Source organism: Littorina saxatilis, linkage group LG11 (assembly GCF_037325665.1).
Source record: "Littorina saxatilis isolate snail1 linkage group LG11, US_GU_Lsax_2.0, whole genome shotgun sequence".
Classification (NCBI taxonomy): Eukaryota; Metazoa; Mollusca; class Gastropoda; order Littorinimorpha; family Littorinidae; genus Littorina; species Littorina saxatilis.
Window position 1 is genome coordinate 246070 of NC_090255.1, and position 21552 is coordinate 267621.

Below are 21552 nucleotides of genomic sequence, written 5' to 3' on the forward strand. Positions count from 1 at the left end.
CTTTTATATTGTCCATAGCGGACACACGAGACGGACACTCGAGACAGACCCGGGCCTCTTGACAGGGTGTAGTGCCATATAAATATAGGTCCCTGCGTATATACAATGTCACGCCACTGCTCGATCACTGCACTTTCCCCGGCTGACAGTGCTACTCAGCTGTTTTGTTCTCACCAGTTTTATTAGTTTTATACTGTTGCTACCCTCTGTATTTGTTATTACGAGGCTGTTCGCGGATATAATGTTTGGATATTTTTCTATAATTATCCCTTTGTTGTTCGCAGCAGAGTACACAACGTCTTTTGACGCTATCAACAAGATAAACAGTGTCCTATGGCTATAAACTTATCAGCCTTGTAACATGTTAGCTCCCTGGATCGCATTCAACACCTGGAAGTATGTGTGTGTGTGCGTGTGGGAGTGAGTGTGCTCAAGTGTAAGGGAGACTGGGGCAGGGTGGGACTTTTTTTTATTTTTTTTAATCAATTGCAATTTTCTAACACCTAATTTTCAAAATAAACACAAATACGATCTTTTTATAAACTTTATTGAATTAAAAACATAAAAACGTAACTTAATTTGATATTAAATATGCCATTTTTAAGCAAATAACCGTTGAAAATGAAACAAAATCCGGGGCAGGATGGGACGAAGTGGGGCAGGCTGGGACACACTGTGGGGCAGGGTGGGACTGTCCCACCCTGCCCCGTCCCACCCTGCCCCTGCTTTGTCCCAAACTGCCCCATACACAAAGTATACTAGTTGAGTAATTCAAAAACAAGAAACCCTTTTCCACCATTATTAACCATTTTCAACGTAGAAGGTAATTTTTTTACCGATCGACCAACATAGTGACTTGCTTATTGACCTTTTGCCACAGGTAAAAATAAACCGTTCAGAAAAATAACACTTAAAAGTATGTTTAAGTAACATCCATGACAGGTTGTGATGGCGCTCTTTTTCTGGACTGAGATGCTGTTTTCTCTGCTTTCTTTTTCTTTGCACTGACGTTTTCTTCAATGATGTTCTTTTCTGGTGTATCAGTGAGAATGCGACTGGATCCCAAAGGTCGTCCTGTACGCTTGCGAGAGTTTTTCGGAACACTAGCGTGTGGTCTTACATCTGCTGGTGCATGGGAGAAGCTAGATTCTACTTCTACTGATATTGGAGAAGATGGTGGTTGTTCTTGTTGGAGAGGCGACGCTCGTGGTTGTTCTTGTTGGAGAGGCGACGCTGGTGGTTGTTCTTGTTGACGAGGCGGTTCTGGTAGCTGTTCTTGTTGGCAAGTCGGCTCTTGGGGTTGTTCTTGTAGGTGAGCCGATTCGGCTTCCTCTGCTAATTCTTTGGAGAACATCTCACTGTCAAGAGGATAGATTCCTGTGGCTTTGAAGCCGCTGATTATGTTTTCCATTCGGAAAGCTCTGGGATATGCACTCACATCTCACTGTCAAGAGGATAGATTCCTGTGGCTTTGAAGCCGCTGATTATGTTTTCCATTCGGAAAGCTCTGGGATATGCACTCCCAAGAATGGTGGACACATGATGAATCGTGGTCCTCGTCCCCGGATGCATGTACATCCACCTTGACAGGGCCTTGTTGTATTCAGTTTTCAAAGGCCCGAACACTCCGACATCAAGGGGTTGCATCCGATGTGTACAGTGGGGTGGAAGGCTTAATAGCACCACCCCTTCTCCCTGCAATGGTTGATAGCTGCCAGGGAAATGTGGGACTCGTGGTTATCCAGTACCAGCAAGACTTTGTTGTCAGGCGAACAATTGACATGCTCAGTAAAATGTTCCAAACATTCCACAAACAGAGACTTTGTCATCCAGCCGCCAGAACGTGAACCCAGTCCTTTTGTCCCTGGAGGTGCATTTATTGTCATATGGTCATGGAAATTCACCAGCGGAAATATCAGACAAGGTGGGATGCTGTTTCCAATGGCATTGACAATTGCCAACATAGTAACAAGTTCACCTCTCTCCTGTGACACTACCTGAGACACCTGCTTTACTCCCGACTGCGCCAAGACTTTAGTCGGTTTCAGGGACGTCATCAAAGCGGTTTCATCCGTGTTGAATATCCTGTCAGGGGTCAGGATATGCTTTTCGTAGAGATGTTGAAGCTTCTTGAAAAACTCGTCAACGTTGTTTCTGTTGAACGCCATCGTCCTCGCCAAGCTGACTGCTTCTGGGATTCGAATTGATATCTCTGGATGCCTTTTGCGAAATGCTAAGACCCAGTCTTCACCTGCACGTTTATTCCTTGTCCAGCTTGGAGGACAGACTTTTAGGGTTTTTGTTTGCGAGATCAAATGCGAGTGATCTCAAAGTCATTGAATCGATAGGAAATCCATACTTTGAAGCCTGGATTATGTATTCCACCAACTCCTGTTCTTCGGCATTCGTAAAGACTTGTCGAGTGTTGCACTGAGATGTCAAGGAGGAGATTTTGCCACGGGACATCGCTCGCCCAAGGCTACTTTTCGACACAGAAAACATCCTTGCAGCCTCGCGAAATGACAAACCTTCTTTCACAGCTTCCACCGTATCCTTCATATTTTGCACTGGTTTTGAAGTCCATTGCGTCTTTCTCTTGTATGTTCTCACCATCTGAAAGTCGACAAAAGATTTAAGACAAACACTACACAAACTACAGAGAGAGAAAGAGAGAGAGAGAGAGAGAGAGAGAGAGAGAGAGAGAGAGAGAGAGAGAGAGAGAGAGAGAGAGAGAGAGAGAGAGAGAGAGAGAGAGAGAGAGAGAGAGAGAGATAAAGAGAGAGAGAGAGAGAGAGAGAAAGAGAGAGACAAAGAGAGAGACAAAGAAAGAGAGAAAGAGAAAAACACAGCATGGTTATGCCAACACCGAATTAATAATACCACACCGTCTCTCTCTCTCTCTCTCTCTCTCTCTCTCTCTCTCTCTCTCTCTCTTGCATAAAACCAATGTTATACAACTTATCAACTTTTAATAATTAAAGACATAGACAAAACCTCTAAGGGGGCAGGGTGGGTCAAAGCTGGGGCAGGGTGGGACAGTCCCACCCTGCCCCAGCCTTGTCCCACCCTACCCCGTCCCACCCTGCCCCAAGGCGGTTAATTTGATAAAATGAAAAAATGGCCACAGATCTAACGTGTAAACATCTTTGAAATGTTCGATAAATATGAGTGAATAATGACATAATCTGGTTATATATGGTTTAATAGGGTGCGTAAAAAGACATTATATACAAATAAGAAGTTTGTGACAGTCGAAAATTTACTTACAGTGCTTCTTTTCAGGCAAACATCGACTGCTGGCAAACGTCTGTGCCCACACCATTAACAGTTGGCGCCAGTCTGGCTGAGTAGTTTCCCTTCATGGCGGCAAATTCAAACTTTTAAAAAAAATCAAGATAACATGGCTAAATTGCGCTGTCCCACCCTGCCCCATGTCCCAGGGTACCCCAGTCTCCCCTATGTGCTTGCAAACATATGACGTTTTACCTTTACTGCTTACTTTAGAGAGACTCAGAGAGAGAGAGAGAGAGAGAGAGAGAGAGAGAGAGAGAGAGAGAGAGAGAGAGAGAGAGAGAGAGAGAACAATAGCAAATTTGCACGTGTTTTATTTATTTTTAGAATGACGTCATTTGTATTCTTACGTAATTTCCTTTCTGTTTTTACGTCATCGTTTGTTTTGATTCCATTACATGATTACTGAAGAAGGAGTTTTCACTCCGAAATATTTATTTCATTTTGGTGTTTGGGTGTTATTTTTTATTCTTATTCAGTTTTATTAGTGACAAAGCATTTCGCTGAATGGTCACGTTTTGTTCACTTAAAGATACATGTACTTGCATAACAGAAGTGAGAAACATCCAAAAACAAATTGACTGCCAACGTTCCTAGTTTCAGAATTAAAAAAACAAGAAAGGTAAGTTGTTGGTACGTTTAATTGGACAGAACAAAACAATTAACAGAAGTGAGGTGTTTTTTATTTAATGTTTTGCGTGAAAGATATGCTCAACCGTTTGATTTTGAATGTATGACACATAAACGCCGAGAATGACACAGAAAACGAAAGTGCAGTTACGTGTGTAAGAGTCGTGTCCCTTATACCGACATTAACAACTCTGTTTGCCCAGTGCAGTTAATTCGGAGTTAACTCCCTTACGAAGCAACACGAAACAAGGCGCGTTATTCGAGGGATACTTGGATCAAAGGCACCTAGCTTCAGTGACTGGTCTGTAAGCACAGAATATCAAGAATGAGTTGTACAGTGCTGAGATGCCATCAGTGCGGTACATTTCAGGTCCATCAACAGAAAAAGACGAAGAAATGGACGTGCAAAATGTGCAACGAAAAACAGTCGTTTGTGAAGGTATAGTAATTAGTATCCGAGCACACAGTGACACTGACTGACTCAGTTAACTGTTGAGTAAATCAATATCACAGTATAGGCCTACTATCTATTACAGTCGTTCTTGTTCGTCCTTCTTAGTTCTAGTTCCCAGATCTCCTACAGAAACATCCACAACTAACAAACCGATTAGGATGGCATATATATATAGATATATATAGATATATATATATATACAATTAGAAGGTTGGGAAATAAAAACAACAACCGTTGTCAGGGATGCATAGCCTATGTTCCAACAACCGTTGTCAGGGATGCACAGCCTATGTTCCAACAACCGTTGTCAGGGATGCACAGCCTATGTTCCAAAATTTCAACTAGCCAAACAAAAGTGAGAAAGGTTCTCCTGCACATCATTTCTGATACGCACTCGGAGTGTATACAGGGGTCAGAATCTTGTATACACTCGGAGTGTATACAGGGCCAGGGGTCAGAATCTTGTATACACTCGGAGTGTATACAGGGGTCAGAATCTTGTATACACTCCGGCGTTAAACTTCCGGTCGCGAAACGAATTTGCAATTCGACACCACTTTGCGATAGGAACACAGAGCATTTGATTATAAGGGATCAGCTTGTACTCCCCCGGCTCGTTACCCCCCCTTAGGGTTAGGGTTAGTAACAAGCCGGGGGAGTAACGAGCCGGGGGAGTAACGAGCCGGGGGAGTAACGAGATGCTCCCGATTATAAGAGTACAAAGAAACGAAAATAATCTGATGCTGCACGGCCTTTGCTGTAATGTAGATTACATTTTCGGGGTGTAAGACCAGACACTGAACCGCATCAACACTCGGAGTGTATACAGACTCATCGATCCGGCATACACTCGGAGTGCGTATAGCTTTTGCCTTTGTGATATTTAATTTTGCTGTGAGAAAAGCAGTCATTGTATCAAAGTGAATGATTTCTACAGGTGTATGCGGACAGCAGTGGTGCCGAGTGTTGCGATGTTGTACAGAGTGAATGATTTCTACAGGTGTATGCGGACGGCAGTGGTGCAGAGTGTTGCGATGTTGTACAGAGTGAATGATTTCTACAGGTGTATGCGGACAGCAGTGGTGCCGAGTGTTGCGATGTTGTACAGAGTGAATGATTTCTACAGGTGTATGCGGACAGCAGTGGTGCCGAGTGTCGCGATGTTGTACAAAGTGAATGATTTCTACAGGTGTATGCGGACAGCAGTGGTGCCGAGTGTCGCAGTGTTGTACAGAGTGAATGATTTCTACAGGTGTATGCGGACAGCAGTGGTGCCGAGTGTCGCAGTGTTGTACAGAGTGAATGATTTCTACAGGTGTATGCGGACAGCAGTGGTGCCGAGTGTCGCAGTGTTGTACAGAGTGAATGATTTCTACAGGTGTATGCGGACAGCAGTGGTGCAGAGTGTCGCAGTGTTGTACAGAGTTAATGATTTCTACAGGTGTATGCGGACGGCAGTGGTGCAGAGTGTCGCGATGTTGTACAGAGTGAATGATTTCTACAGGTGTATGCGGACAGCAGTGGTGCCGAGGGTCGCGATGTTGTACAGAGTGAATGATTTCTACAGGTGTATGCGGACAGCAGTGGTGCAGAGTGTCGCGATGTTGTACACAGTGAATGATTTCTACAGGTGTATGCGGACAGCAGTGGTGCCGAGTGTCGCGATGTTGTACAGAGTGAATGATTTCTACAGGTGTATGCGGACAGCAGTGGTGCCGAGTGTCGCGATGTTGTACAAAGTGAATGATTTCTACAGGTGCATGCGGACAGCAGTGGTGCCGAGTGTCGCGATGTTGTACAGAGTGAATGATTTCTACAGGTGTATGCGGACAGCAGTGGTGCCGAGTGTCGCGATGTTGTACAGAGTGAATGATTTCTACAGGTGTATGCGGACAGCAGTGGTGCCGAGTGTCGCGATGTTGTACAAAGTGAATGATTTCTACAGGTGTATGCGGACAGCAGTGGTGCCGAGTGTCGCGATGTTGTACAGAGTGAATGATTTCTACAGGTGTATGCGGACAGCAGTGGTGCCGAGTGTCGCGATGTTGTACAAAGTGAATGATTTCTACAGGTGTATGCGGACAGCAGTGGTGCCGAGTGTCGCGATGTTGTACAGAGTGAATGATTTTTACAGGTGTATGCGGACAGCAGTGGTGCCGAGTGTCGCGATGTTGTACAAAGTGAATGATTTCTACAGGTGTATGCGGACAGCAGTGGTGCCGAGTGTCGCGATGTTGTACAGAGTGAATGATTTCTACAGGTGTATGCGGACGGCAGTGGTGCCGAGTGTCGCGATGTTGTACAGAGTGAATGATTTCTACAGGTGTATGCGGACGGCAGTGGTGCCGAGTGTCGCGATGTTGTACAGAGTGAATGATTTCTACAGGTGTATGCGGACGGCAGTGGTGCCGAGTGTCGCAGTGTTGTACAGAGTCTGAATCTGCGCCGTCAGGAGGTCGACCAACTGGATGTCCATGTCGCTCGGCAACCAGGAGCAGGTCGTGTGGACAGCGTTTCCAATCTCCACGTCCACACCACTGCTCTGACCTCTGACCCGGGTCAGCAAAGGGGACACAACTCCATGCAAGTGAGAAACCCTATAGTATCAGTGTCCACTATACATCTATTATGCAAAGGAAACAACTTAAACAAATGTGACACATAAAAAATAATTGTTTTTCGAAGGTGCAGATTCCTGTTTGATGTCAGTTCAAATATGCCACTGGATTTCTGTCATTCTCTGGGTTTAAGAAGTATGCCACTGAATTTCTGTCATTCTCTGGTTTTAACAAGTATGCCACTGGATTTCTGTCATTCTCTGGGTTTAACAAGTATGCCACTGGATTTCTGTCATTCTCTGGGTTTAAGCTCTACGTCTCTCGGGACTCACCTGACTCTTCGGGCTATATGCAGAAAAGAAATAATAGTAATAATATATAATCTATATACGGCTTGTGTCTGTCTGTCTGTCTGTCTGTGTGTTCGCCATGCACGGCCAAAGTTCTCGATGGATCTGCTTCAAATTTGGTGGGCATATTCAGGTAGACCCCGGACACAACCTGGTCGATGAGAATTTTCAACACGTGCTCTCAGCGCGCAGCGCTGAACCGATTTTGGTTTTTCTGTTCATCTTCCCAGATCCATTCCCAGTAACTCTTCCTTATCTTCTCCAGTGTTTTGCGTTTATCTCCCTTCCTTCGTGTGGCGTCCCTCCATATTCTCGTTACTATTTTTAGAAGGTCACTGTCCGCAACGCTCAATCCATATTCCCGTTACTATTTTTAGAAGTTTTCCTTCGTGTGGCGTCAATCGTTTACGGTGCGCCACTCACCCGGCGAAGCCGGGTACCCGGCGAAGCCGCCGTACGGTGCCCCACTTCGCCGGGTACCCGGCTTCAGCTCTACTTCTTCCCGGCGAAGCCGGCTACCCGGCGAAGCGGGTATTCATCTAGTATATATTATAAATGATAAATAGCTTTTCAAATTCTATAGCGCCAGTCCCTTAAATGGCTCCAGTCACTTCACAATAGCATTATAAAACAAAACAAACATAAACAAGTCGCGTAAGGCAAAAATACAACATTTAGTCAAGTAGCTGTCGAACTCACAGAATGAAACTAAACGCAATGCAACGCAGCAAGACCGTATACTCGTAACATCGTCAGTCCACCGCTCACGGCAAAGGCAGTGAAATTGACAAGAAGAGCGGGGTAGTAGTTGCGCTGAGAACGATAGCACGCTTTTCTGTACCTCTCTTCGTTTTAACTTTCTGAGCGTGTTTTTAATCCAAACATATCATATCTATATGTTTTTGGAATCAGGAACCGACAAGGAATAAGATGAAAGTGTTTTTAAATTGATTTCGACAATTTAATTTTGATAATAATTTTTATATATTTAATTTTCAGAGCTTGATTTTAATCCAAATATAACATATTTATATGTTTTTGGAATCAGCAAATGATGGAGAATAAGATGAACGTAAATTTGGATCGTTTTATAAAAGAAATATTTTTTTTACAATTTTCAGATTTTTAATGACCAAAGTCATAAATTAATTTTTAAGCCACCACGCTGAAATGCAATACCGAAGTCCGGGCTTCGTCGAACAATACTTGACCAAAATTTCAACCAATTTGGTTGAAAAATGAGGGCGTGACAGTGCCGCCTCAACTTTCACGAAAAGCCGGATATGACGTCATCAAAGACATTTATCAAAAAAATGAAAAAAACGTATGGGGATATCATACCCAGGAACTTTCATGTCAAATTTCATAAAGATCGGTCCAGTAGTTTGGTCTGAATCGCTCTACACACACACACACACACACACACACACATACACACACACATACACCACGACCCTCGTCTCGATTCCCCCCTCGACTAAATGTAAAAAGCATACAGATAACAAGGAAAAACCCCACTGGGCTTTAAATAACACATGTAATAAGACGCACACACAAACACATACACACTCATAGTCATACACACAACAAACACATACACACTCATAGTCATACACACAACAAACACATACACACTCATAGTCATACACACAGCAAACACACACACTCATAGTCATACACACAACAAACACATACACACTCATAGTCATACACACAACAAACACATACACACTCATAGTCATACACACAACAAACACATACACACTCATAGTCATACACACAACAAACACATACACACTCATAGTTATACACACAACAAACACATACACACTCATAGTCATACACACAACAAACACATACCGTACTTTCCGGGTCATAAGGCGCGACTTTTTATAACACATGTAATAAGACGCACACACAAACACATACACACTCATAGTCATACACACAACAAACACATACACACTCATAGTCATACACACAACAAACACATACACACTCATAGTCATACACACAACAAACACACACACTCATAGTCATACACACAACAAACACATACACACTCATAGTCATACACACAACAAACACATACACACTCATAGTTATACACACAACAAACACATACACACTCATAGTCATACACACAACAAACACACACACTCATAGTCATACACACAACAAACACATACACACTCATAGTCATACACACAACAAGCACATACACACTCATAGTCATACACACAACAAACACATACACACTCATAGTCATACACACAACAAACACATACACACTCATAGTCATACACACAACAAACACATACACACTCATAGTCATACACACAACAAACACATACACACTCATAGTCATACACACAACAAACACACACACACTCATAGTTATACACACAACAAACACATACACACTCATAGTCATACACACAACAAACACATACACACTCATAGTCATACACACAACAAGCACATACACACTCATAGTCATACACACAACAAACACATACACACACATAGTCATACACACAACAAACACATACACACTCATAGTCATACACACAACAAACACACACGAGTGAGAGACTACTGTATACATAGGGCAGACACAGGCCATACAGGGCAGACACAGGCCATATAGGGCAGACACAGGCCATACAGGGCAGACACAGGCCATACAGGGCAGACACAGGCCATATAGGGCAGACACAGGCCATACAGGGCAGACACAGGCCATATAGGGCAGACACAGGCCATACAGGGCAGACACAGGCCATACAGGGCAGACACAAGGCAGACACAGGGCAGACACAGGGCAGACACAGGGCAGACACAGGGCAGACACAGGCCATACAGGGCAGACACAGGCCATATAGGGCAGATACAGGGCAGACACAGGCCATACAGGGCAGACACAGGCCATACAGGGCAGACACAGGCCATATAGGGCAGACACAGGCCATATAGGGCAGACACAGGCCATACAGGGCAGACACAGGCCATACAGGGCAGACACAGGCCATATAGGGCAGACACAGGCCATACAGGGCAGACACAGGCCATACAGGGCAGACACAGGCCATACAGGGCAGACACAGGCCATACAGGGCAGACACAAGGCAGACACAGGGCAGACACAGGGCAGACACAGGGCAGACACAGGCCATACAGGGCAGACACAGGCCATACAGGGCAGACACAGGCCATACAGGGCAGACACAGGCCATACAGGGCAGACACTGGCCATATAGGGCAGACACAGGCCATATAGGGCAGACACAGGCCATACAGGGCAGACACAGGCCATACAGGGCAGACACAGGCCATACAGGGCAGACACAGGGCAGACACAGGGCAGACACAAGGCAGACACAGGCCATAAAGGGCAGACACAGGGCAGACAGGGCAGACACAGGCCATACAGGGCAGACACAGGCCATATAGGGCAGACACAGGCCATACAGGGCAGACACAGGCCATACAGGGCAGACACAGGCCATACAGGGCAGACACAGGCCATACAGGGCAGGCACAGGCCATATAGGGCAGGCACAGGCCATACAGGGCAGGCACAGGCCATACAGGGCAGACACAGGGCATACAGGGCAGACACAGGCCATACAGGGCAGACACAGGCCATACAGGGCAGACACAGGCCATACAGGGCAGGCACAGGCCATACAGGGCAGACACAGGGCATACAGGGCAGACACAGGCCATACAGGGCAGACACAGGCCATACAGGGCAGACACAGGCCATACAGGGCAGGCACAGGCCATACAGGGCAGACACAGGCCATACAGGGCAGGCACAGGCCATACAGGGCAGACACAGGCCATACAGGGCAGGCACAGGGCAGACACAGGCCATACAGGGCAGACACAGGCCATACAGGGCAGACACAGGCCATACAGGGCAGACACAGGGCATTCAGGGCAGACACAGGCCATACAGGGCAGACACAGGGCAGGCACAGGGCAGATACAGGGCAGACACAGGCCATACAGGGCAGACACAGGGCAGACACAGGCCATACAGGGCAGACACAGGGCAGACACAGGCCATACAGGGCAGACACAGGGCATACAGGGCAGACACAGGCCATACAGGGCAGACACAGGCCATACAGGGCAGACACAGGGCAGACACAGGGCAGACACAGGGCATACAGGGCAGACACAGGGCAGACACAGGCCATACAGGGCAGACACAGGCCATACAGGGCAGACACAGGCCATACAGGGCAGACACAGGGCAGACACAGGGCAGACACAGGGCATACAGGGCAGACACAGGGCATACAGGGCAGACACAGGGCAGACACAGGCCATACAGGGCAGACACAGGCCATACAGGGCAGACACAGGCCATACAGGGCAGACACAGGCCATACAGGGCAGGCACAGGCCATACAGGGCAGACACAGGCCATACAGGGCAGACACAGGCCATACAGGGCAGACACAGGCCACACAGGGCAGACACAGGGCAGACACAGGGCAGACACAGGCCATATAGGGCAGACACAGGCCATACAGGGCAGACACAGGGCAGACACAGGGCAGACACAGGCCACACAGGGCAGACACAGGCCATATAGGGCAGACACAGGCCATACAGGGCAGACACAGGGCAGACACAGGGCAGACACAGGCCACACAGGGCAGACACAGGCCATACAGGGCAGACACAGGGCAGACACAGGGCAGACACAGGCCATACAGGGCAGGCACAGGCCATACTAATGCAGAAAGAGAAAGACGCTGCAGTCAGTCAACGCAGCCTGTGCTTGACGGCAAAAGACGATACCAAGTTTTAACATCATTCCATGGTAAAAGACGATACCAAGTTTTAACATCATTCCATGGTAAAAGACGATACCAAGTTTTAACATCATTCCATGGTAAAAACCTGTCACCGTTTGTTGTGTTTCTTGTCTGCATGGGTGTGTGTTGATACGTATGTGAACAGCTCAGATCATGGGTGTGTGTTGATACGTATGTGAACAGCTCAGATCATGGGTGTGTGTTGATACGTATGTGAACAGCTCAGATCATGGGTGTGTGTTGATACGTATGTGAACAGCTCAGATCATGGGTGTGTGTTGATACGTATGTGAACAGCTCAGATCATGGGTGTGTGTTGATACGTATGTGAACAGCTCAGATCATGGGTGTGTGTTGATACGTATGTGAACAGCTCAGATCATGGGTGTGTGTTGATACGTATGTGAACAGCTCAGATCATGGGTGTGTGTTGATACGTATGTGAACAGCTCAGATCATGGGTGTGTGTTGATACGTATGTGAACAGCTCAGATCATGGGTGTGTGTTGATACGTATGTGAACAGCTCAGATCATGGGTGTGTGTTGATACGTATGTGAACAGCTCAGATCATGGGTGTGTGTTGATACGTATGTGAACAGCTCAGATCATGGGTGTGTGTTGATACGTATGTGAACAGCTCAGATCATGGGTGTGTGTTGATACGTATGTGAACAGCTCAGATCATGGGTGTGTGTTGATACGTATGTGAACAGCTCAGATCATGGGTGTGTGTTGATACATATGTGAACAGCTCAGATCATGGGTGTGTGTTGATACGTATGTGAACAGCTCAGATCATGGGTGTGTGTTGATACGTATGTGAACAGCTCAGATCATGGGTGTGTGTTGATACGTATGTGAACAGCTCAGATCATGGGTGTGTGTTGATACGTATGTGAACAGCTCAGATCATGGGTGTGTGTTGATACGTATGTGAACAGCTCAGATCATGGGTGTGTGTTGATACGTATGTGAACAGCTCAGATCATGGGTGTGTGTTGATACGTATGTGAACAGCTCAGATCATGGGTGTGTGTTGATACGTATGTGAACAGCTCAGATCATGGGTGTGTGTTGATACGTATGTGAACAGCTCAGATCATGGGTGTGTGTTGATACGTATGTGAACAGCTCAGATCATGGGTGTGTGTTGATACGTATGTGAACAGCTCAGATCATGGGTGTGTGTTGATACGTATGTGAACAGCTCAGATCATGGGTGTGTGTTGATACGTATGTGAACAGCTCAGATCATGGGTGTGTGTTGATACGTATGTGAACAGCTCAGATCATGGGTGTGTGTTGATACGTATGTGAACAGCTCAGATCATGGGTGTGTGTTGATACGTATGTGAACAGCTCAGATCATGGGTGTGTGTTGATACGTATGTGAACAGCTCAGATCATGGGTGTGTGTTGATACGTATGTGAACAGCTCAGATCATGGGTGTGTGTTGATACGTATGTGAACAGCTCAGATCATGGGTGTGTGTTGATACGTATGTGAACAGCTCAGATCATGGGTGTGTGTTGATACGTATGTGAACAGCTCAGATCATGTGTGTGTGTTGATACGTATGTGAACAGCTCAGATCATGGGTGTGTGTTGATACGTATGTGAACAGCTCAGATCATGGGTGTGTGTTGATACGTATGTGAACAGCTCAGATCATGGGTGTGTGTTGATACGTATGCATTCATACACACATGCTTGAAACTGGAGTAGGTTCGAAACACCTCTTTACTGTCCAAGCTGTCCAGACCAAAGGGGAAGCACTCTCCCAACATAGTCACGTTGTACACAACATATTTGTGACGTAGTACACAATACAATAGTGACATAGTACACAATATAACACCGTTGTAGTACTATCAACTGTGCCACCACCCAGCCTCTCCTCACTGTTATCTCTCAGACCTCTTCCCACGGTCTGGTATCATCAGTTAAAATAAGAGTACATTGTGCACCCTAAACTTCTTCCAGCACAGCATCCTTATGCTTATGAGTTTTACTCTGTGCTCAGCTCTGTTACTGTATGCTGCTTATATCTTGTGCTCTATACTTTAATGAATAAACTTAGTGATAGACATTCGTCTGATGTTATACTGATGTGGCTGAGAGTGTGACCCCACGATAGCCTCCGAATACAAACACTATACTATTACAACCGTCCTTAATTTTTTTTTTTTTTTTTTTTTTGAATAGGCAACTGATCAGAAGAAAAGCAAGTGGTCCCCCTTTGTTGAGCGTGAAAAAAGTGAGGAGCAACTGGAGGCTGACAGTGACACAGAGGAAGAGAACTGCCGGACAGTCTGCAACACCAACCCTGCGGCACAGCGCCGGCACGCCACTTTCCCACTAAGGTCTTTGAGGTGAGTGACACAGGCTTGGCATTACCTTGCTTCATGGTGTGTGAACGTTTTCTTAGAACACTTGTTTCACATGTTTGTTGAGGTGAAACTGAACGCTTTATGCTTTATGTCATGGATAAAGGATGTCATCTTCTTCAGTCAGAAGAATGTAGGATGTGCAGAATTAGTCTTGCTTAGCATTGCATGGTAGGTGCTCTGATAAATAAATTCCTTACTATAGAGTGTGTGTGTGTGTGGGGGGGGAGATGTGTGTGTACCTTTGTTTGTTTTTCTTGGCAGTGGGGGGGGGGGGGGGCAGCTAGGGTTAGGGTCACTATGTAATATAAAAAAAACTCACAAGTATTTGTATGATTGTAATAGTTTAACAAGAAAACTCAAAGTTGTCTTATAACATTCAACTGTCTATCAGTTTAGATGTCCTTGGCCTTGGGGTCACAGCAAGTTGTGGAGTGTAAGGGCAATGGACAGTAACTGAACTCTGTGCTTGTAGTGTGTAATGCTCACAGCAAGTTGTGAAGTGTAAGGGCAATGGACAGTAACTGAACTCTGTGCTTGTAGTGTGTAATGCTCACAGCAAGTTGTGGAGTGTAAGGGACAGTAACTGAACTCTGTGCTTGTAGTGTGTAATGCTCACAGCAAGTTGTGGAGTGTAAGGGCAAAGGACAGTAACTGAACTCTGTGCTTGTAGTGTGTGATGGTCACAGCAAGTTGTGGAGTGTAAGGGACAGTAACTGAACTCTGTGCTTGTAGTGTGTGATGGTCACAGCAAGTTGTGGAGTGTAAGGGACAGTAACTGAACTCTGTGCTTGTAGTGTGTAATGCTCACAGCAAGTTGTGGAGTGTAAGGGACAGTAACTGAACTCTGTGCTTGTAGTGTGTAATGGGCGGGGATATAGCTCAGTTGGTAGCGCGCTGGATTTGTATTCAGTTGGCCGCTGTCAGCGTGAGTTCGATCCCAGGTTCGGCGGAAATTTATTTCACAGAGTCAACTTTGTGTGCAGACTCTCTTCGGTGTCCGAACCTCCCCCCGTGTACACTACATTGGGTGCGCACGTTAAAGATCCCACGATTGACAAAAGGGTCTTTCCTGGCAAAATTGCTTAGGCACAGTTAATAATTGTCTACCTATACCCGTGTGACTTGGAATAATAGGCCGTGAAAGGTAAATATGCGCCGAAATGGCTGCAATCTACTGGCCGTATAAAATTTCATCTCACACGGCATCACTGCAGAGCGCCTAGAACTGTACCCACGGAATATGCGCGATATAAGACTCATTGATTGATTGAATGCTCACAGCAAGTTGTGGAGTGTAAGGGGCAGTAACTGAACTCTGTGCTTGTAGTGTGTAATGCTAACAGCAAGTTGTGGAGTGTAAGGGACAGTAACTGAACTCTGTGCTTGTAGTGTGTAATGCTCACAGCAAGTTGTGGAGTGTAAGAGCAAAGGACAGTAACTGAACTCTGTGCTTGTAGTGTGTGATGGTCACAGCAAGTTGTGGAGTGTAAGGGCAAAGGACAGTAACTGAGCTCTGTGCTTGTAGTGTGTAATGCTCACTGAAGTTTGTTGTTCGTGCAGTGCGGCACAAAGAGGAAAACCTGTCCACAAGAAAAGCAGTGGGTTTTTCCATAGCACCAGGGACAGAAAACCCTCTGGTTGGACATCGCGTCAGACACACTCAGGAGAAAACCACGCACTGTACGGATCGGCTCAAGGCCTGCCTCTGTGGGATCCAGCCAACGTGCCAAGTAGAGAAGTAGCCAACGTGCCAAGTAGAGAACTAGCAAGCGTGCCAAGTAGAGAACTAGCAAGCGTGCCAAGTAGAGAACTAGCAAGCGTGCCAAGTAGAGAACTAGCAAGCGTGCCAAGTAGAGAACTAGCAAGCGTGCCAAGTAGAGAACTAGCAAGCGTGCCAAGTAGAGAACTAGCAAGCGTGCCAAGTAGAGAACTAGCAAGCGTGCCAAGTAGAGAACTAGCAAGCGTGCCAAGTAGAGAACTAGCAAGCGTGCCAAGTAGAGAACTAGCAAGCGTGCCAAGTAGAGAACTAGCAAGCGTGCCAAGTAGAGAACTAGCAAGCGTGCCAAGTAGAGAACTAGCAAGCGTGCCAAGTAGAGAATTAGCAAGCGTGCCAAGTAGAGAAGCAAACGTCTGGACCGAGCGTGACGCTTTCCCTGCTCGGAATGGCAAGTGTGTTGAAGACACTAACTGGGACAGCTGGGCTCTACAGTGTCGCAACGCGTTAGGTAACCAGAGCAGGAAGTGTGGTATGCTGGCGGGGGGTGGGGCTTCTGTTAATACCAGCTTCAATCCAGACGCGAGACAGGAAGGTAGCTATCCTGCTGACAGCTTTCAATGTGGACCGAACATTGCAACGCCTCCAGTCCAACAGAGCACACAGTGGGGGGAAAACAGCCCTACTGAACAGGTCACCAGGCATGATGAACACTCCGCCCACAGAAAGGTCAGCGCTGGGCCAAATGTCAGCACTGGGTCAAGCAACACGTCTAAGTGGTCGCAGTACCTGGAGGCCGAGGAGCAGTTGGATGACGAAGACGCTGAGCGGTTTGACCTTGACGCCACTGCGATTTAAGCTCAGCATTGTAAGACCTTTTCAGAGGTCTGTGGCTTGGGTCAGAGCTCGGCATTGTAAGACCTTTTCAGAGGTATGTGGCTTGGGTCAGAGACGTGGTTATGGTCACGATTGAGTTTCCTTGCACTGTGTAAGTGTGTATGTGTGTGTGTGGTGACGATAATTTACAATCACAGTGTGTGTGTGTGTGTGGTGACGATAATTTACAATCACAGTGTATGTGTGTGTGTGGTGACGATAATTTACAATCACAGTGTGTGTGTGTGTGTCTTGTTATTCATGCACACTGTTGCTTGTAATATGTTTATAATATTTCATTTAAAAATGCCTTTGCCTTCTTACATTTGCAATGTTCTGTTCTTGGTAATCAAGTTTATGATGGAGTTATTCCCCTTGTACGATCAGCTACCACTAGTTCAGCTGCTGTAATGTTGGCTTGTTCTTGATCTTGATTTTTTGTTTCCTGCAGTTTCTGAATTTGTAGTTACAGCAAATAAAGACACTTGGTGCAATAAATGTCGTGTTTCTGGCTGTTTATCTTGAGAAAAAAAAAGAATTGCACATCCATATCTTCATCTTTTTTCTGTCTCTCTCTAGCAGTCTGTCCATGCTCTTGGTTTCTGAAGACTTGGACCAAGGAGAGCACGCGGCGCATGTGGCACTAGTCAATCCTCGTGCCCTCTATGCCCTTCATTCACATGTTAGGTTTGTGCACGTGGCGCCTGTAGCACTAGTCAATCCTCGTGCCCTCTATGCACTTCATTCACATGTTAGGTTTGTGCACGTGGCGCCTGTAGCACTTGTCAATCCTCGTGCCCTCTATGTCAATCCTCGTGCCCTCTATGCACTTCATTCACATGTTAGGTTTGTGCACGTACCGCCAGTAGCACTTGTCAATCCTCGTGCCCTCTATGTCAATCCTCGTGCCCTCTATGCACTTCATTCACATGTTAGGTTTGTGCACGTGGCGCCTGTAGCACTAGTCAATCCTCGTGCCCTCTATGCCCTTCAATTCATTCACATGTTAGGTTTGTGCACGTGGCGCCAGTAGCACTAGTCAATCCTCGTGCCCTCTATGCACTTCATTCACATGTTAGGTTTGTGCACGTGGCGCCTGTAGCACTAGTCAATCCTCGTGCCCTCTATGCCCTTCATTCACATGTTAGGTTTGTGCACGTGGCGCCTGTAGCACTAGTCAATCCTCGTGCCCTCTATGCCCTTCAATTCATTCACATGTTAGGTTTGTGCACGTGGCGCCAGTAGCACTAGTCAATCCTCGTGCCCTCTATGCCCTTCATTCACATGTTAGGTTTGTGCACGTGGCGCCAGTAGCACTAGTCAATCCTCGTGCCCTCTATGCACTTCATTCACATGTTAGGTTTGTGCACGTGGCGCCTGTAGCACTAGTCAATCCTCGTGGCCTCTATGCCCTTCATTCACATGTTAGGTTTGTGCACGTAGCGCCTGTAGCACTAGTCAATCCTCGTGCCCTCTATGCCCTTCATTCACATGTTAGGTTTGTGCACGTAGCGCCTGTAGCACTAGTCAATCCTCGTGCCCTCTATGCCCTTCATTCACATGTTAGGTTTGTGCACGTAGCGCCTGTAGCACTAGTCAATCCTCGTGCCCTCTATGCCCTTCATTCACATGTTAGGTTTGTGCACGTAGCGCCTGTAGCACTAGTCAATCCTCGTGCCCTCTATGCCCTTCATTCACATGTTAGGTGTGTGCACGTGGCGCCAGTAGCACTAGTCAATCCTCGTGCCCTCTATGCCCTTCATTCACATGTTAGGTTTGTGCACGTAGCGCCTGTAGCACTAGTCAATCCTCGTGGCCTCTATGCCCTTCATTCACATGTTAGGTGTGTGCACGTGGCGCCAGTAGCACTAGTCAATCCTCGTGCCCTCTATGCCCTTCATTCACATGTTAGGTTTGTGCACGTAGCGCCTGTAGCACTAGTCAATCCTCGTGCCCTCTATGCCCTTCATTCACATGTTAGGTTTGTGCACGTGGCGCCTGTAGCACTAGTCAATCCTCGTGGCCTCTATGCCCTTCATTCACATGTTAGGTTTGTGCACGTGGCGCCTGTAGCACTTGTCAATCCTCGTGCCCTCTATGCCCTTCATTCACATGTTAGGTTTGTGCACGTGGCGCCTGTAGCACTAGTCAATCCTCGTGCCCTCTATGCCCTTCATTCACATGTTAGGTTTGTGCACGTAGCGCCTGTAGCACTAGTCAATCCTCGTGCCCTCTATGCACTTCATTCACATGTTAGGTTTGTGCACGTGGCGCCAGTAGCACTAGTCAATCCTCGTGCCCTCTATGCCCTTCATTCACATGTTAGGTGTGTGCACGTGGCGCCTGTAGCACTAGTCAATCCTCGTGCCCTCTATGCCCTTCATTCACATGTTAGGTTTGTGCACGTGGCGCCTGTAGCACTAGTCAATCCTCGTGGCCTCTATGCCCTTCATTCACATGTTAGGTGTGTGCACGTGGCGCCTGTAGCACTAGTCAATCCTCGTGCCCTCTATGCCCTTCATTCACATGTTAGGTTTGTGCACGTAGCGCCTGTAGCACTAGTCAATCCTCGTGGCCTCTATGCCCTTCATTCACATGTTAGGTTTGTGCACGTGGCGCCTGTAGCACTAGTCAATCCTCGTGCCCTCTATGCACTTCATTCACATGTTAGGTTTGTGCACGTAGCGCCTGTAGCACTAGTCAATCCTCGTGCCCTCTATGCCCTTCATTCACATGTTAGGTTTGTGCACGTAGCGCCTGTAGCACTAGTCAATCCTCGTGCCCTCTATGCCCTTCATTCACATGTTAGGTTTGTGCACGTGGCGCCTGTAGCACTAGTCAATCCTCGTGCCCTCTATGCCCTTCATTCACATGTTAGGTTTGTGCACGTGGCGCCAGTAGCACTAGTCAATCCTCGTGCCCTCTATGCCCTGCATTTACATGTTAGGTTTGTGCACGTGGCGCCTGTAGCACTTGTCAATCCTCATGCCCTCTATGCCCTTCATTCACATGTTAGGTTTGTGCACGTGGCGCCTGTAGCACTTGTCAATCCTCGTGCCCTCTATGCACTTCATTCACATGTTAGGTTTGTGCACGTGGCGCCTGTAGCACTTGTCAATCCTCGTGCCCTCTATGCACTTCATTCACATGTTAGGTTTGTGCACGTGGCGCCTGTAGCACTAGTCAATCCTCGTGCCCTCTATGCCCTTCATTCACATGTTAGGTTTGTGCACGTGGCGCCTGTAGCACTAGTCAATCCTCGTGCCCTCTATGCACTTCATTCACATGTTAGGTTTGTGCACGTGGCGCCTGTAGCACTAGTCAATCTGACAATCCTCGTGCCCTCTATGCCCTTCATTCACATGTTAGGTTTGTGCACGTGGCGCCAGTAGCACTAGTCAATCCTCGTGCCCTCTGTGCCCTTCAATCACATATTGTGTTACTGTTGTCTGTGTTATGTAGCTGTCACATATTGTGTTACTGTTGTCTGTGTTATGTAGCTGTCACATATTGTGTTACTGTTGTCTGTGTTATGTAGCTGTCACATATTGTGTTACTGTTGTCTGTGTTATGTAGCTGTCACATATTGTGTTACTGTTGTCTGTGTTATGTAGCTGTCACATATTGTGTTACTGTTGTCTGTGTTAAGTAGCTGGCGCATATTGTGTTACTGTTGTCTGTGTTATGTAGCTGTCACATATTGTGTTACTGTTGTCTGTGTTATGTAGCTGGCACATATTGTGTTACTGTTGTCTGTGTTATGTAGCTGGCACATATTGTGTTACTGTTGTCTGTGTTATGTAGCTGGCACATATTGTGTTACTGTTGTCTGTGTTATGTAGCTGGCACATATTGTGTTACTGTTGTCTGTGTTATGTAGCTGGCACATATTGTGTTACTGTTGTCTGTGTTATGTAGCTGGCACATATGATGTTACTATTGTGTGTGGTATGTAGCTGGCACATATTGTGTTACTGTTGTCTGTGTTATGTAGCTGGCACATATTGTGTTATTATTGTGTGTGGTATGTAGCTGTCACATATTAATAATAATAATAAGCTGTCACATATTGTGTTACTGTTGTCTGTGCTATGTAGCGGGCACATATTGTGTTACTATTGTGTGGGGTGGTATATAGCTGTCACATATTGTGTTACTATTGTGTGGGGTGGTATATAGCTGGCACATATTGTGTTACTATTGTGTGGGGTGGTATATAGCTGGCACATATTGTGTTACTATTGTGTGGGGTGGTATATAGCTGGCACATATTGTGTTACTATTGTGTGGGGTGGTATATAGCTGGCACATATTGTGTTACTATTGTGTGGGGTGGTATGTAGCTGGCACATATTGTGTTACTATTGTGTGGGGTGGTATGTAGCTGGCACATATTGTGTTACTGTTGTCTGTGATACAGACATGGGACTGGTCCGAATTTTATCGGAATT

The 21552-nt window shown here is 46.4% G+C and overlaps 1 protein-coding gene across 1 annotated transcript; it reads left to right on the forward strand.

Moving 5' to 3' along the window:
• Positions 1-4166: 4166 nt before the first annotated feature.
• Positions 4167-17599, forward strand: LOC138980633 (uncharacterized). Its single transcript, XM_070353550.1, has 4 exons — positions 4167-4360; positions 6762-6962; positions 14327-14493; positions 16072-17599. Exons 1-4 carry the CDS (start codon positions 4247-4249, stop codon positions 17081-17083), a joined length of 1494 nt encoding a protein of 497 aa, XP_070209651.1. The 5' UTR covers positions 4167-4246; the 3' UTR covers positions 17084-17599.
• Positions 17600-21552: the final 3953 nt, after the last annotated feature.

Excerpts from the sequence above, each read along its gene's own strand:
- LOC138980633 (XM_070353550.1), top strand. The coding sequence starts at position 4,247 with ATGAGTTGTACAGTGCTGAGATGCCATCAGTGCGGTACATTTCAGGTC. Across the intron at positions 6,963-14,326 it reads GGGGACACAACTCCATGCAA|GCAACTGATCAGAAGAAAAG; the intron begins GTGAGAAACCCT and ends TTTTTTGAATAG. Across the intron at positions 14,494-16,071 it reads TTCCCACTAAGGTCTTTGAG|TGCGGCACAAAGAGGAAAAC; the intron begins GTGAGTGACACA and ends TTGTTCGTGCAG.